A 16,616-nucleotide genomic window follows, 5' to 3' on the forward strand; every position below is an offset into this window, starting at 1 on the left:
TACCGTTGGAAAGCTCTGTTTTTCCTGTATATATGGACATGTTGTTCCATATATGGACACTTCCTTTGTATCAGCAACCAATCGCGAAAGTTCAAAGGCGAGTCTAGGCTGAGAACGGAATCTCATTGGCTGTCTTTCAAGGCTGTTTTCTCAAAATGAGTTTCCGCTCACACTCTGAGCTCAAAAACTCCACTTCAGAAGCACGTACATACACCAAACTTTCTGGATTTATGCCTAACTATATGTCGAAGATTTCTACAGAGGGGTTTGTTGATATATTATTCCTAGCCTGACTTAGATGACATTTTATGCCTAAAAACATGGAAAAAAGCGATTTTTTAGGGCTAGTGACATAATTTTCTGATTTACAGGATAACAAAAGTAGATATTCATAAATCCCTCTGTAAATGTTTTCCCATCTAATATCTGAACACAATGAAAACATAATTTTGAACTTGGCTGTATCCAATGCTCAGGTTTCGTGCCTTAAACTGTATGCAAATTAGCACATATTTAATTAGATAATGCCTAATTTGCATATGTAAACATTAAATTACAGCAAACTTGTAATAATTTTTTTTCTCATATTAATGTAAGTAATCAACTGGGGAAGTTTCATAGTGATATCTGCTTGTTAAAATTTTACCCTATTCACCTGTAGTGTCTCGCCTTAACGTTACGTTTTCTGACGTTAATTAATGTTGAATGTCGATAAACGGGCTAACGTCAACATTAACCGTTTTAACACCTGACTAGCTGCTAGACATGAGCCCCCTTGTATAACATTGATACTATATATTTTATACAACGTATGTTGTCAAACATAATGTTTCTTAATAACGTTGGATTTTTTGTCTGGTGTAAACCTGGCTGGCAAAGTCTGCCCTTTTTAAATGAGCGGAACGTAGCTAGCAGCTAACGTTGCCGTTAGCTACCCTGTCTTATCTAGGACGTTTGGCTAATGTAGACACGGCCAACAGCTGATTAAATTAGCCCCAAGTCAGGTTATAGAAACTTCAGTGTTGCCAACATGCGTTCCAGGTAATATATACGTTGTAGTTAACGTATAAGTTACGTTACCTAGAATCTAGGTCTACACATAGTTCGAATTACAGAAATATCAGTTTTGGGGGGGTCAGATAATTTTTCATTACAGTTGGCTACAATACAAGTCAACTCCTATTTTCACTAGGAAAAGTTTAATGTAAAGCGATTTCAGACACCCCTATTATGGACTGTACCATTTTTAACCACCGTGGCGCTAGAAGCAACGGAGATCGAAAACGACTTCAACTTCTCAAGCAAGTGTCAACGATGTTGAATGACAAAACGCTAGATTCCTCCAGTAGTCTAAATTCGGTTTGCTGCTGACGTGCATGGGTAACTGTAAGTTGCTAGCAGACGTCTAGCTTGTTGAAAATTTGCTATTTTACAACCTTCATGTATTAACGTGTTTTGTTCTTTCATAGCTCATGTCACGTCTTCATACATTTAATTACCGGCTACTTACCTGCTACTTACTTACCCACTGAGGCTAGTAAAGTGGACCTTGGTTAGCAAGACAATTCTCTATTTAAATCATAATTATCTTGTTCATCTCCTTGGAAATGACAATCGATTTTACCTCACCACATTGGAGATGAACAAGATAATTATGATTTAAATAGAGAATTGTCTTGCTAACCAAGGTTCACTATAATAATAATCATAATTATTATTTTACATTGTGGTGAGGTAAAATCGATTGTCATTTCCAAGGAGATGAACTCCAGTCCATAGCCTAGGTGTCCATTGATTGTTATTTTATCTTGAATAAATGATTGTGCCCTTTTGAAATTAGTTTGGCACAGATCCTGTGTTGTTTTTATTATGCACAAGAGGGTCTGATGTAGCTAAACCTACATAACATTAGTGAAACCTGTGGAAACATAAAGAGCCAAGTAGTCTAGGCTAAATAGTACATGCTAGTATTTGAATTTGTTTTTAATTGGTTAGTAGGCCTATTGTTTTTACATTCTGGTTATCGGATTCTTGTAGGTTACCGCTCTGTAGTTCTTATGTGGTAGTATGTTTTTTCATAGTAGGTGTGTTGTCCTCACTGCAGTGTATTAACTGAAGCTATCCAACAAGTTAAACTCTGATGCAATAACCAGGAGTCTGTTCTGTAGTTAACATTTCACTGTTGTTTACTTGAAGATCCAGCATTACATGGCAGAGTGAAAACTGCAACAAAATAAAGTTTGACTGTTTTTAACATAAAGTTCAGCTTCACATGAAGTCTCATGAAATCTCATTGTAAATACATGTAAATAAAATGGTCTTTTTAACCTATTTATTACCTTCTCTTTCTACTATAAACTTAACTTAAACTATCAATAATTTAACTTAACAATGCATTTACTTACGACTTTGCTTCTAGCATCGTTCACAGAGAGGAATTATTTAAGTAGAAACCGTTTTCAGCAGATAGGAACTAAATGTGAAGTAACTGATGACAAGGCAGGAAGTGGTAAGGAAAATACAGGAAACGGTATCAAAATAAAAGGTCCTATTCTTTCTGAATGTGTCAATATAAAAGTCTCTATACATATATCGCCCTAATGGCGACACACTCCCCGCCTGACCACTGTGAGGTCACTACACTAGGATAAACATTTAACTCAATCAAGAACTACATCAGAAACATCAGTCCTTACGGAGAAGCAAAACAGTTTCGGTCACTGGTCTAAGGTAAGTCTTTGATTGTCCTTGGTTTGCTGTCCTCAATTCCACCTTACGGACTCTTCCATCTGTTCCTGGAATAGCCTTTGTGACCACTGCCAAAGGCCAGTTGTTGCGGGCAGCTTGGTTGTCTTTGAGAAGGACGATGTCACCGTCTTGCAGGTTCTGGTGGGACCTTGTCCATTTCTTGCGGCTTTGTAGGGTTGACAGGTACGCTTGTCTCCAACGATTCCAGAACAAGTTGGATAGGGCTTGTACTTGTCTCCACTGCTTAGTGAGGAGGTCCCTGTCTGTGAAGTCACCTGGAGGTGGTGGGACCCCAACTTTCTGCGTTAACAGCATCGATGGTGTAAGGATGTATGGATTCTCTGGATCATTCGATACTGGAACTAGCGGTCTTGCATTCAGAATTGCGGTCACTTCCGCCATTAGTGTGCACAGAACTTCATGAGTTAGGCGAGTGCTGTGATCACGTAGCATTGAATCCAGGATTCTTCGGGCTACCCCAATGAGGCGCTCCCATGAACCCCCCATGTGTGAGGCATGAGGCGGGTTAAACACCCAGGAGCATCCTTGTTGGTGCAGGTACCTCTGCACCGTGCTGTCCGGTTGGTCTGCACTCAGCCCGAGTTCTTTACAGGCCCCAATGAAATTCGTGCCACAGTCTGACCTCAGTTGTTTGGCTGGTCCTCTTATGGCAAAGAAACGCCTCAACGCGTTTATGCAGCTTGAGGTGTCCATCGAGGTAATCACCTCAACGTGAACTGCTCTGGAGCTCATGCAGCAGAATAGTATGGCCCAGCACTTGCCCTCAGTTGCGTCCCTCTGGTGCGTCTGGTGGAGACGTGCCAGGGTCCGAAAACATCTAGGCCTACGTATGTGAAGGGAGGGCAGGTTGTAAGGCGCTCTGCGGGCAAATCTGCCATTTGTTGTTCTTGCATCCGTCCTCTAAGTCTGCGACAGGTGATGCACTTGTGAATAGTTGAGTTCACAAGCCGCTTGCCTCCCAGGATCCAGAGTCCAGCAGCTCGTACAGCACCTTCTGTTAGATGACGGCCCTGATGCTTTACTTGGGCATGATGATATCTGGTAAGAAGCAAGGAAACGTGGTGTTCTTTTGGGAGAATGACAGGGTTCTTTTGTTCAATGGCCACATCCGCATTCTTCAGTCTGCCTCCAAGGCGGAGGAGGTCAGCCTGTAAGATCGGGTTGAGGGAGCGTAGGCAGCTGTTTAACGGAACTTGCTTTCCTCTCTCCAGAGCTTCAAATTCCTTCACAAACGTATTCCTCTGAACAGCTCTGATGATGACTTCTCTTGCTTGTGAAAGCTCATCAACTGAGTGAGGTAAGCCACAGCGATGCCATCCCTTACACTTGCCTGTCGGAGTCTTGAAGGATCTTGCTATATGAATCAGGAGTGCGATGGCTCGTTGGAGAGTGTCGAATGTGGAGAACCTTTCAAAGCGCTCTGTGCTGAGAACTTTCCCTTGCAGATCGGTGATGTAGCTCTTCACAACTGGACGGACCTCTGCATCGGACTCCGGAGAGACTAAGCTGAATGACTGAGCTAGGTCTGGCTGAACGGACAGCTTGCGCAGGAAGGTTGGTCCGTTGAACCACCTCGTCTGTGTGAGGCGTGCTGCTGGAACCGACCGTGATGCCAGATCAGCCGGATTGTCTTCGGTGTTCACGTAGTGCCATTGTTCAGGGATGGTAGATTGGCGTATACGCAGGACACGATTGTGGACGTACACATAGAACCGTCTGGACTGGTTGTAAATGTATCCAAGGACAACCTTGCTATCAGTGTAGAACTTGGTGGCGTCCAGCTTTAGATCTAATTCATCCTGAATCCGCTCAGCTATTTCCACTGCTAAGACTGCTGCACACAGTTCAAGTCTGGGAATGGTTGGATCTGATTGAGGAGCAAGTTTGGCCTTTGCCATGACAAATCCAACGTCTACTGTGTCTCCTTGGATGGCTCTCAAATAGGCCACGGCGCCAATGGCCTTCACAGATGCATCGCTAAAGACGTGGAGTTCTACTCGCTCAGCCTTGGTTGGACAGATGCCTGTGTACATCCTAGATATGTGAAAGTGCCTTAAGTCTTGAAGCGAGTTTCTCCAAGCCTCCCACTTGCGTAACTTATCTTCAGGCAATGGGGTGTCCCACTCCGATGTCTCGGAATTCAACTCTCTGAGAAGGTCCCTGCCTTGGATCGTAACTGGAGCCAGAAACCCTAAAGGGTCAAAGACACTGTTCACCATGGAAAGAACCCCTCGACGGGTGAATGGTTTGGTGTCAGTTGACACAGAGAAGGTGAATGCGTCGCTTGCTATTTCCCACAGGAGCCCCAAGCTGCGTTGGGTGGGTGACTCATCTCCGCTGAGGTCTACATCCTTTTTGGCTTCTATGCAGTCCTCGCTTGGGAAGGCTTCCAAGACAGCCTGACTGTTTGAGGCAAATTTGTGGAGCCTCAGGTTAGACTCAGCAAGTGAGGCTTGAGTCCTATGGAGCAGCCCAATAGCCTCTGCATCAGTTGGGACAGAACAGAGGCCATCATCAACATAAAAGTGCCGTTCGACGAAGTTGACTGTGTCTGCTCCATATTTCTCTGCGCCATCTCTGATGGCTCTTCTGAGCCCATAGATTGCCACTGCAGGAGATGGGCTGTTTCCAAAAACATGAACTTTCATTCTGTAGTCAATTACCTCGTTGGCTACGTTGTTGTCTTTGAACCATAGGAATCGCAGGTAGTTTCTGTGCCTTTCGGCCACAAGGAAGCAATAGAACATTTGTTGAATGTCCGCCATCACAGCGACCTTGTCTTTTCGGAACCGCATGAGCACTCCTAGAAGGGTGTTGTTCAGATCCGGTCCTGTCAAGAGCACATTATTCAAGGAGATTCCAGACTGTTGGGCACTTGAATCAAACACAACCCTGATTTGATCGGGTTTCTGTGGGTGATACACTGCAAAGCTTGGTAAATACCAGCACTCTTCTTCTCTTAGCTCTGGTGCCACCTCAGCATGGTTGTTTTTCAGCAGTTTGTCCATGAATTCCAAGTATTGCTTTTGCATTTCTGGCTTTCTTCTGAATTGGCGTTGGAGTGATTCAAACCGCTTGAGGGCTTGCTCGCGATTGTTGGGAAGCTGTTGCCTTGGTTGTCTGAACGGCAATGGAGCAACCCAGCTGTGTAAATGGTTTCTGTAGACTTCTTTGTCCATGATTTTTAGGAAAGTTTCATCTTCGATTGAAGGTGCTAGCTTATTATCCTGTTCAGTGCAGTCAAACACGTTTTGACCCAGACTGTCTTCCTTAGCTCTGGGTGGTAAGGTGCTGTCGTGAAGTTCCTCTTTAATGTGCAAATTGCTTGTGCATGGCTGAAAGAGTGAGGGCCGATGACAGTCAACCATGGTCGTCCGGAAAGAACTGACATTCGGCTTGTGTGTGTTCCCTAAGCAGACTTCTCCTACCAGCACCCAGCCCAAGTCAAGGCGCTGAGCGAAGGGTGCATTGGCAGGGCCATTTATTTGTTCCCGTACTTTGTGTGCTCTGATTGTGTCGCTCCCTAGTAGCAGGAGGATCTCAGCTGTGGGGTCCAGCTCTGGGATGTGTTCTGCTACCTTTGACAGGTGAGGCTGATGAAGAGCGGCATTTGGTGTGGGAATTTCGGACCTATTGTCAGGTAAGTCATTACACTCAGTGAGTGGTGGTAAGGGGATTGTAACTTTTCCATTTAGGGACTCCACGAAAAAATCCGATGCCCTTCTGCCAGACGTTTCCACTACACCAGAACACGTTTTCAGTTGGTAAGGATATGGCTTAGTGTGAATGTCAAACTTGTCAAAGAAACTGGACTTGGCCAGCGAGCGGTTACTGTGGTCGTCTAACACGATGTAGGCCTTGATGGCTTCGTCTGGGTGGTCTTTCTGGTACACTCTTGCCAGGCATATCTTGGAGCACGACCGTCCGACTTGTCCTGTGCCGCATACTGCTGTGCAGCTTGAGCTAATCTCACTGGTGTCGTTTACCGCTTCTCCCTCCCCGCCATGCTGTGGCGAGGTCAGAGGAGTTGTAGGTAGCGGTGCTGGTCCCGGGTGCATAGCTGAGACATGTTGGGTGCTGTCACACTCAAAACACTTCACAATTGTAGTGCAGTTCTTTGCCATATGGTTGGTGGAGCTACAGCACTTGAAGCAGATTCCGTTTTCTTTCAGAAATACCTTTCTGTCATCAAGGGTTTCGGCTCTGAAGGCTTTGCACTTCTTCAGTGGGTGGGGTTTTGCATGTAATGGGCAGATCTTACTCGGATCACTAGAGACATTTGCCTCTGCGGGAGTGACATTGATCTTGTGAACTGCAATGGGTTTCTGGGTTTTAGGAAAGGCACTTTCAGCTCTGACAGATGATGTTGTAGTGGTATTTAAAAGGGCAAAGCTGGGGTCATTTCTTTTCTTGGCCTCATAACATATGAATTTCGTGAAGTAATCGAACGGTGGGAACCGTCCTCTATTTTCTTCTTTATACTTAGAACCGACTGAGACCCATCTTTCCTGGAGTCCATAAGGCAGCTTTGTCACTATAGGCTCAATTCCACGCGTCGTGTCCAGGTAGGACAGGCCTGGTAAGTAGCCATCTTCCTTGGCACACTGCACTTCCATAAGCAGATCAGACAGCTCTCGTAGCTTCAGATTTTCTTTGGCTGAGACTCTGGGAAATGCGTCCAGTCGGGTGAAGAGGGCCTTTTCAATCACCTCTGGGGCTGCATAACACTGTTGAAGACGTTCCCAGGCTTTCACCAGTGCTGTCTGTGGGCTTGCAATGTGCACTGCACGGAGGCGTTTCACCTGGTTGCTGGATTCTTTTCCAAGCCATCGTGTCATCAAATCCAATTCCTCAGTGGCTGTGAGACCAAGTCCTTGAGTGGCATTTTTGTATGACGACAGCCAAGCACGATAATTTTCAGGTTTATCGTCAAACTCGTACAGACTCGTATTCACTAGGTCACGCCGAGCTAAATATTGTGCCAGGTGTTCAGTTGCAAGCATACTTTGAGTATTTTTCGGCTGGGGGTTGAAGGATGGAGCCTCGATATTCAAGTCACTGATCTGTGAGGTGAGACTCTTGGGAATAACTCGGGGCCCTTCTCTGGTAAATGGATTCTGGCTGACTGAATGTTTGGCCGCTGGCGGTGAATAGTCCAAGTCAAAGTCTGTAAATTCCACATTGTTAGTGCTCTCATATAAAAACACAGGCGGCTGGTGGTGTGAAACAAAGGGGTTGTTCGGGCTATAACTGAGAGTGGCATAGGTGGTTGTTTGTTGGACAGGATTAGTGGAATGGAAGTGAGTTTGGATGTATTCACTTGTTCGTTCAAGTTTGCTTTGCTCTGTTGCGTTTGTTTCATCCAGCACAATACATTTTTTTCTCCCTGTAACTGCTGACTCCCAGACAGCTGCTACGGCTTCAGCTTCTGCTGCTTCACGGCAGATGGCTAGTGTTTCAATTTCAGTCTCTTTTTTAACTTTTTCTATCCTAGCTTTGGCTTCTTGCTCAGCATATTCGGCGCGCACTTTTGCAGCTGCTGCTTTTGCTCGTGTGTGAAATAAAGCATTGGTTGATGAGGTAGATGAATGAAAGCTGCTTCCACTTCTACTTGATTTATTAGATCTAGTTTCCATCTTGACTCGATGTTCAATGCTAACTTCTCAGTCTTTTCACTGTGTTGTCCTCACTGCAGTGTATTAACTGAAGCTATCCAACAAGTTAAACTCTGATGCAATAACCAGGAGTCTGTTCTGTAGTTAACATTTCACTGTTGTTTACTTGAAGATCCAGCATTACATGGCAGAGTGAAAACTGCAACAAAATAAAGTTTGACTGTTTTTAACATAAAGTTCAGCTTCACATGAAGTCTCATGAAATCTCATTGTAAATACATGTAAATAAAACGGTCTTTTTAACCTATTTATTACCTTCTCTTTCTACTATAAACTTAACTTAAACTATCAATAATTTAACTTAACAATGCATTTACTTACGACTTTGCTTCTAGCATCGTTCACAGAGAGGAATTATTTAAGTAGAAACCGTTTTCAGCAGATAGGAACTAAATGTGAAGTAACTGATGACAAGGCAGGAAGTGGTAAGGAAAATACAGGAAACGGTATCAAAATAAAAGGTCCTATTCTTTCTGAATGTGTCAATATAAAAGTCTCTATACATATATCGCCCTAATGGCGACACAGTAGGCTATATGCTCCTTAATCACATTAAAGATTGCTTAGGTTTCACATATCTCTAGGCAATTGTGTTGATTTGACACTGACTACCATAGACTATAATGGAAAATTGGTTTCTGTTTATACAGTAGGCTAGGCTATATTAGAGGGTTGGATCTTACCTCCAGGTCTTATGAAATCTAAAAATAAACCAAATCAATGTCATGAAATAAGCAATAGGCTTCTTGTAAAGGTATTACTTTTACTAGTAATTAGAATGGTATTTCAGTGCACTTCACTTCTAACTTTTGAGAGTTGATCAAAACAGTTCTCTTTTGGATATAATAACAATGAGATATTCTGTAGCCAACTGATTATCAGTTTGTTGCATGTTTACACCTTGTATGTGTGTTGCGCAACACATGTTGCACTTGGCGATCACGATGGGGATTGATATGGTAGTGGACCATGATGGTCATAGAAGAAGTGAAGGAGCAGTACCCCCCAATTATGGTGGGGTAATTTGCACTCTGGGTCTACACCATAATCTAGCTAGGACCATAGCATTAGCCCATGAGGTAAGTTAACGTTAACGTTAGCTAACGAAATAAGCTAGTGTCAGAAGTTGGCCTACGGTCTTAACAGTATGAAAAAAACTGAAGCTAACGTGTTGTTGTGCAAATGTAGGCTATTCATTGTACTTTTAATATTGACGGATATTGAGGTATGGGTTGCTTGCCGTTTGTTTTCACATATCGTCGAAAACAAATGGGCAGGCTAGCGCAAAGGCTATCTGTGTATGTTATAACGTTACCAGTAGCAGCTAAATGGCACTAGTTCCGGACTCCTAAATAGGCGTGACAGCTTCGAACAACGTGCCAGAATTTCCCCTCTTATGAATCGTCTCACTTTATCAACCGTCTCTGTCTAAGCTCTAAGGTGCATTCAAGTTCACTAACGCAGGCGAACATTGGCGAAGGCCCCAGATGGAAATAAATATGAGACATTTCATCAGCGTGTCACACAACAACTGTCTGTTTAACCGGTTGCAGTAATATCCTCTCAGCTATTAAGGTCGCTGACGCTAGAGCAATTTCTACCGTTGAGAACTAACTTTTTAGAACGTTACACAAAACCATTCAAATTTCATTGTGTTCAAATGTCAACGTGTTCGCCTCTAGAATTCTAGCGTTCGCTTGTTCACACCTAGTATTCATGTTCGAACACATCGGTCAGCTGCGATTTACCATTTCTGCCCTAAATTTGTATTTATAATGTTCGACATGCTCACGAGTGGACAAGTGATTAAGAACAGTTTACACAAAACTGCACTAATACAAATGTATTAATGCAGTTTTGTAGGAGTCGATTGCTTTGAGTCGTAGGAGTCGATTGCTGAGTGTGTTGTAACACGCTCTGGAAATTCACAATTCCGTCGCCGTTTTTTTTTTTTTTTTTTAAACATAGTCCAGTATTTCTTTCCAAATTGAAATGAAGTTGTATGGACTGGACTATGTTTTTTTTTTTTTTTAAACGGCGACGAAATTGTGAATTTCCAGAGCGTGTTACAACAAACTCAGCAATCGACTCCTACGGACTTTCCCCTGAAGATGGCAGGAAAGATGGCAGGCGCCGCACAGAACGGTTTCATTTTGAGAGGTAGATATCCATGCTCTGGCTCCCCCTCTGCGATGCGTTCGTCCCCTAGTTTCATGCGCCAGTTTCATGAGCTTTTATGACAAAACCGTAACTGTGGTAGTTAACAAACTACATCCTAATAGAAAACTGTTAACTTTCCTGGTATCAAATGACAAATGGTATCAGTTAGACCTATAAAATTGTGCTGGGCTGGCGACCCAAATAAATTCTCCTGCGACCCACCCATACTTTGGGAAACACTGCTGTAGTCATCACTACACAGGTGAATGAACCCCTGTGGTTCTATTTCAAGACAATTAGCATAAATATGGTAACATTTGGTATAGACCGAACTATTCCATGATGCTGTGAAGGTGCTATCCGAAACAGGTAGTTCAAGATCACTCCAAATGTCCCTAAACATTATCTAATCGGCAATGCGCAAAATGAGATGTGTAGCATCCCGTCTGAAAACACCAAATACGGTGAAGCCAAAACATACAGCTTCACACTGCATTCTTCTTTGTCAAAAACATAGCCTCCTATGCGACCATCACTCAACATCCATTGGTATTCCAGAGCATTGCTCGGTTTATGAAAAAAGTTAACAAATGTTTCCGGCTTTCCTCTTTTTGGTGCAAAAGTTATTTCAGGATCCATTAGCCTGTTGCTAACCGACGTGAGCGTAACTCTTTTCTTGGAAACGGATACTCTTGGTGTATGTGATTCAGCCATCCTTGTAAATACAGGTCCAGAAACTCTTGACAAGTTATTGGTTTGACTGTCTTGAAAGTTAGTTACTTGGTACAAACCTACCCGATGCTTTTTATGTCTTTATGTTACAACACTCCTCCCTGAACTGTTATCAACCAATGAAACTTGTGCAACTTGTGAAAAACTTGCCTATGTAAGACACCCCCCCAAAAATGTCATCAATCACCCCTTGCGTCGCTATAAAATGAGAAAAATGCTATGTCCGCCATTTTGAAAAGAAAGTATTGTGCGCTCTGTTAAGTAATACAAGTAATTTATCATTTTACATGCACAGGGTGCAACACAAACACTGCAGTAGGACTCAAATACATGGTGCTTGACTTACGTATAGGTCTTAGACTCATGTCCCGCACAGAGGACAAAAATGAATTGCTGGGACTTAGATTAGATTCAACTTTATTGGCATTACTACAAGTACAAAGTTAGCGAAATGCAATTTGCGTCTAACCAGAAGTGCAAAAAAGCAGGAAAGTGCAATGTGATATACAAAGTATAGACGGGTGGTGTGCATAGACAGACAGGACAAGAAATTGACAAGAATAGCTGGTTTACAGAAGGTAAACCATATGTGCAGCGTAATAGCAGTATATAACATATGAACAATGTATGAACAACATGTAGGCTACAGATATGTGCAATGAAGTAGCAGTAACTTTATAATAGTAGTAAGAATACTATAGATATATGCAGCGTATTAACAGAATATATTATAAGAAATGATTATAAGAAAACCATATAGACAGATATGTACTGTACAGCTATGTGCAGGAGGTTTGGACATCACTATGTCAAATAAAAAACGTAACGCTCAAATCGTGGATTGATCATGTCTTACGTTTCCCCAGTCTGCTATTTGTCCGGATAAACAGATGCGTCAGATATTCCATCACTATGAGGTTATTGGAAATTGAACAATGCTCTATTAAAGGATGGAAACTGATTTCCTATCCTGTTTTCTGACCTAAACGAGGGAGGTAAACAAAAATGGGGGGGTTCTCAAAGTATAAAACAAGATATATTGTCATTCAGAGATGTAAAATGATTAAAATCTCAAGAAAACAAAGAGGTAGACACAGCTTCTAAAGAGAATACATGAGTTGTCAAAAGAGAATATTACAACGAACCTGAGGAGATTTATTTGACTAAAGGGGGCTTCGTAAGATCATGGAGCAAATGGTTAGAGAACGTGTGAGCAGAACTGTTGTTACAGATTTTTCCTTCCATTGCTTTAGCAGAATTTTGACATTTCAAATTCAATTTAAAAAAAAAAAACCCACACAATTAACACACAGCCGCCACGGCCAAATAACAGAATCCCTCGGATCTTTTACAAAATGAAACACTTGTTTTAAAATGAAAATCTATTTTGTTGTCAAATCACAAACACACCAAATGATCTGATAACACTTCAATCATGTACACACAGAACTGTACTCTATACAATCTGATGTGTTAACTATACAACTATACTTGCATTAATTTGGAAACAAATGGAAAAAAACTCTCGCACAAAAAATATATTTTTGAGTAGGGCCGACGGGAAACAAGATGGCTGCCTGAGTTGAGAGCTCTGTTTTCCCTCTAACTTAATTTATTTCTTTTTTTACCTCCGCTTGATAAAAATGAACTCTTTTTTGAACAGTAAACTAGAGTTAAAGTTTTAAAACATGGCTTGACTGCAAAATAACCGGCGCTGACCTTGAACCTCCAGACGATGCCCGAACGCGATGATCAACTAAACAAATCGACGACAAACTTAAGATCATCATTCAGACAAGAATGTATGAAATGACATTTCAGCGTTTCGTGCACGGTACTAGTTCTCTGCGACCACAAGGTATAACTTTATACATTAGAAAACGTGATAAAGTAGGCTAATCAAAACCACACCAGATGAAGACAACCTACGTCCCAACCATAGGCCAGGCCTACTACCGCACCAAATCCACCTGCAAGGCTCATCTATCTACTACGGTTCGAGTTGGATAGGCGACACAACAGCCTATAAACGTTACAAGTGGAAAGGAAAACCGCAACGTAAGAAATTGAAATAAACTCACCCTTCAACAGATGACCACACTCAACTAGAAAGGCCTACTCCGAGCTGCCTGCAACACCTGAACGCTCCACGCTGGCCCCGGACATCCCCTCGGCGGTAGTGGATACCTCTGGGGGGGCACCTTGGGCTTGTTCGATACGGGAATAGCGCTGTTCTCGTGTGGAACGTGCGGCCGGAATGGATCCGCAAACATGCATCAACCTCTAGGCCTTCAATGATCCGAAACCGGTAAAACCATCCATCAACAACACTTGAACGGTAGAGACCCATGTTTCACATTTTACAACTAAGAGTGGAGGTAAGACTTTATTAATCCCTCCTCATGGAAATCGTGAAGTAAAGTTGAAGCTGACTTGACTGCTAAGCTAGGTCCACTATAGACTCTTGTTTGTTTACATCAGCAGTCCATGCTGTAATCACGTTGATAGTGCCGACCTTCTGCAACGAGTGACGTCATGGAAGTTTATTCTCCTGTACGCTGCGACAGTATGGACAAGGACTATTCCACGATGAACAATGGGGAGGGAAATGTTACAACTATTTTGAGGGTAGAAACTCCGGGCACCAAAACACACCATTAAGAACTCAATATCCTGTGTATTTTTTTTAACTTTTGTTTTCTTCCTCTGGCCTACTAAAAGTGAATTCACGATGGGTTTTGGAGCCACAACAAGGGTGGGTTGTGTGTTACAGTATATGTATTTTTTTGTCCTTTTTTTCTTTTCTTTTTCAAGACAATCTACAAAATACAGTGACAGTATATTTTGACCATTTAGACACATTCACAGATAATACTAATAAGACGTTTCAACCATCATGGCAGACTTGATCATAAACTCATGGAATGTCAAAGGCCTGGGCAATCCCATTATAAGGGCGAAAAAAATATCTGCTCTTAAAGAAAGTAAGGTTCAGGTGGCTTTCTTACAAGAAACCTTTTTGTCAGAAATACAACATCTAAGACTACAAGGTGATTGGGTTGGTCAAGTGTATTCTTCTTCATTCAAAAGTCACAGTAGGGGAACCGCGATTCTAATTAACAAAAACACACCATTTAAACTAGAAAAAAAAAAAAATCATTGACTCAAACGGCCGATATGTTTTGATATCAGGGTCTATCAATGGAACACCTACTACTTTTCTAAATGTATACGCCCCTAATACTGATGAGCCTGCATTTATGACAGATATGGTCTTGCTGTTCAATGAAAATTGTAATGGTTTTGGGGTGATAAGTGGAGACTTTAACTGTGCATTGAATCAGAAACTGGACAAATCCACACAGACTAAGAGTAACAATCCAAAGACCATAAGAGTACTCCAAGGTTTATGTTTAGAAAGTGGTCTAGTTGATGTGTGGCGTGAATTGAACCCCAAGGTTAAAGATTATACTTACTTTTCAAATGTTAACGCCTCATATTCTAGAATCGACTATTTTTTAATTTACTCCAAGCATATGCATATGGTAAAAAAATGTGGTATCAACCTAATCACCTTGTCAGACCACGCCAGAATTGATTTGACAGTTAAAAAAAGAGGATCCTATTCTCAAACAATGGAGATTCAACAACTCCCTTCTAGGAGATGAAATATTTAGATCAAAGATGAAAGTGTGGATTAAAAATTATATAGATGAAAACAATGACCCTAACATGGACCCAAACATAATCTGGGAAGCCGCCAAAGCGACATTAAGAGGGAATATTATCTCTTATACCTCATTTAGTAAAAGAGAAGATATCGCACAAACAAAAGAGCTAGAAAAAGAAATTGAAAGATGTGAAGTACTCCACAAAGCTGCAGCAACAGAAGATAACTGGAAACAACTAGTTACTGCCAGAGCCAAATTAAACCTTAAGACCACAAATGAAATCATGCAAAAAATTAACCATGTTAGACAAAAACACTATGAATTTGGTAACAAACCTAGCAAATTACTAGCTCACCAATTAAAGAAAGAACAAGCAGAAAGGACTATTAAAGCAATCCGATCCAAGGGAAATATCACATATGACCCAAAAGAAATTAATCAATCATTTCAAGAATATTACAACGAACTATACAGTCATTACACACAGGATGAATTAGATCAGTACTTAGAGAATATTAAAATGCCAAAGCTATCAGAATCAGATCAACAGGTTCTCAATGCCCCATTTACGGAACAGGAAATACTAGCAGTTATTAACTCCATTCCAATAAACAAAAGTCCAGGACCAGATGGCATCCCAACACAACTATACAAGGAATTCTGGAACGATCTCAAACCTATTTTTATGGCGATGATCAACAACTTCGATCGCAACAAGGCACTTCCCCAAACAATGAACTTGGCAAACATCACTGTAATACATAAAAGCGAACTTCCTCTTTAGTGTATTGCATAAATTAAATATGGGAGATGACTTTATTGAATGGAGCAAGGCAATCTACCAAGCTCCAAAAGCAGCAGTTATAACTAATGGTTTGACATCTGTTCCGTTCAACTTGATGAGAGGTACGAGACAAGGGTGTCCACTGTCAAGCTCATTGTTTGCAATAGTGAACATTAGCAACATCTGTACGAGATAATATCAACATAAAAGGAGTACACATTGGCAAAGACGATCATAAATTATCTTTATATGCTGATTATATAGTCTTATATATTGAGCAACCAGAAAATTCCTTACCACACTTATATAGCACAATTGAACAATTTGGAAAATTCTCTGGATATATATATATACATATGAACCCAACAGAAGAAATGCAGAAATGATACCCTTTTAAATGGTCACCAGAAGGTTTCAAATATCTAGGAGTACACTTCACACCACAACTAATTGATTTATTTAAAAAGAATTACATTTCCCTTACTAATGACATTAACAGCGATCTATGTAGATGGGCCAAACTACCTTTATCTCTTTTAGGGAGAATAAATGTCATCAGGATGAATATCCTTCCGAGACTGAATTTTCTCTTTCAAAATGTACCTTGCTACCTGTCTATAACATTCTTTAAAAAACTGAACAGTCATATTTCAAAATTTATATGGTCCAACAAGAAACCAAGAATTAAACTACTGACCCTGATGAAACCTGAACCCATGGGTGGTCTAGGTCTCCCCAATTTCCAACACTATTACTGGTCAGCCCAACTGAGAAACATACTATCATGGTCAGTGGGAAGACCAAACTCTCATTGGGTACTAATAG

General features: G+C 41.5%; 1 protein-coding gene and 1 long non-coding RNA gene across 2 annotated transcripts; both read right to left on the reverse strand.

Moving 5' to 3' along the window:
- Positions 1–2,163: 2,163 nt before the first annotated feature.
- LOC121680914 lies at positions 2,164–5,036 on the reverse strand. The gene is made up of 2 exons (XM_042060510.1): positions 2,406–5,036; positions 2,164–2,223 (listed from the first exon to the last, which is right to left on the reverse strand). Exon 1 carries the CDS (start codon positions 3,499–3,501, stop codon positions 2,686–2,688), a length of 816 nt encoding a protein of 271 aa, XP_041916444.1. The 5' UTR covers positions 3,502–5,036; the 3' UTR covers positions 2,164–2,223; positions 2,406–2,685.
- A 3,487-nt stretch (positions 5,037–8,523) lies between these two features.
- On the reverse strand, positions 8,524–8,967 carry LOC121680943. The gene is made up of 2 exons (XR_006021875.1): positions 8,766–8,967; positions 8,524–8,583 (listed from the first exon to the last, which is right to left on the reverse strand). It is a non-coding gene; the product is annotated as an uncharacterized LOC121680943 (long non-coding RNA).
- Between the last annotated feature and the right edge of the window lie 7,649 nt (positions 8,968–16,616).

The sequence above is a fragment of the Alosa sapidissima genome, chromosome 13 (assembly GCF_018492685.1).
Source record: "Alosa sapidissima isolate fAloSap1 chromosome 13, fAloSap1.pri, whole genome shotgun sequence".
In the NCBI taxonomy this organism is placed as follows: domain Eukaryota; kingdom Metazoa; phylum Chordata; class Actinopteri; order Clupeiformes; family Clupeidae; genus Alosa; species Alosa sapidissima.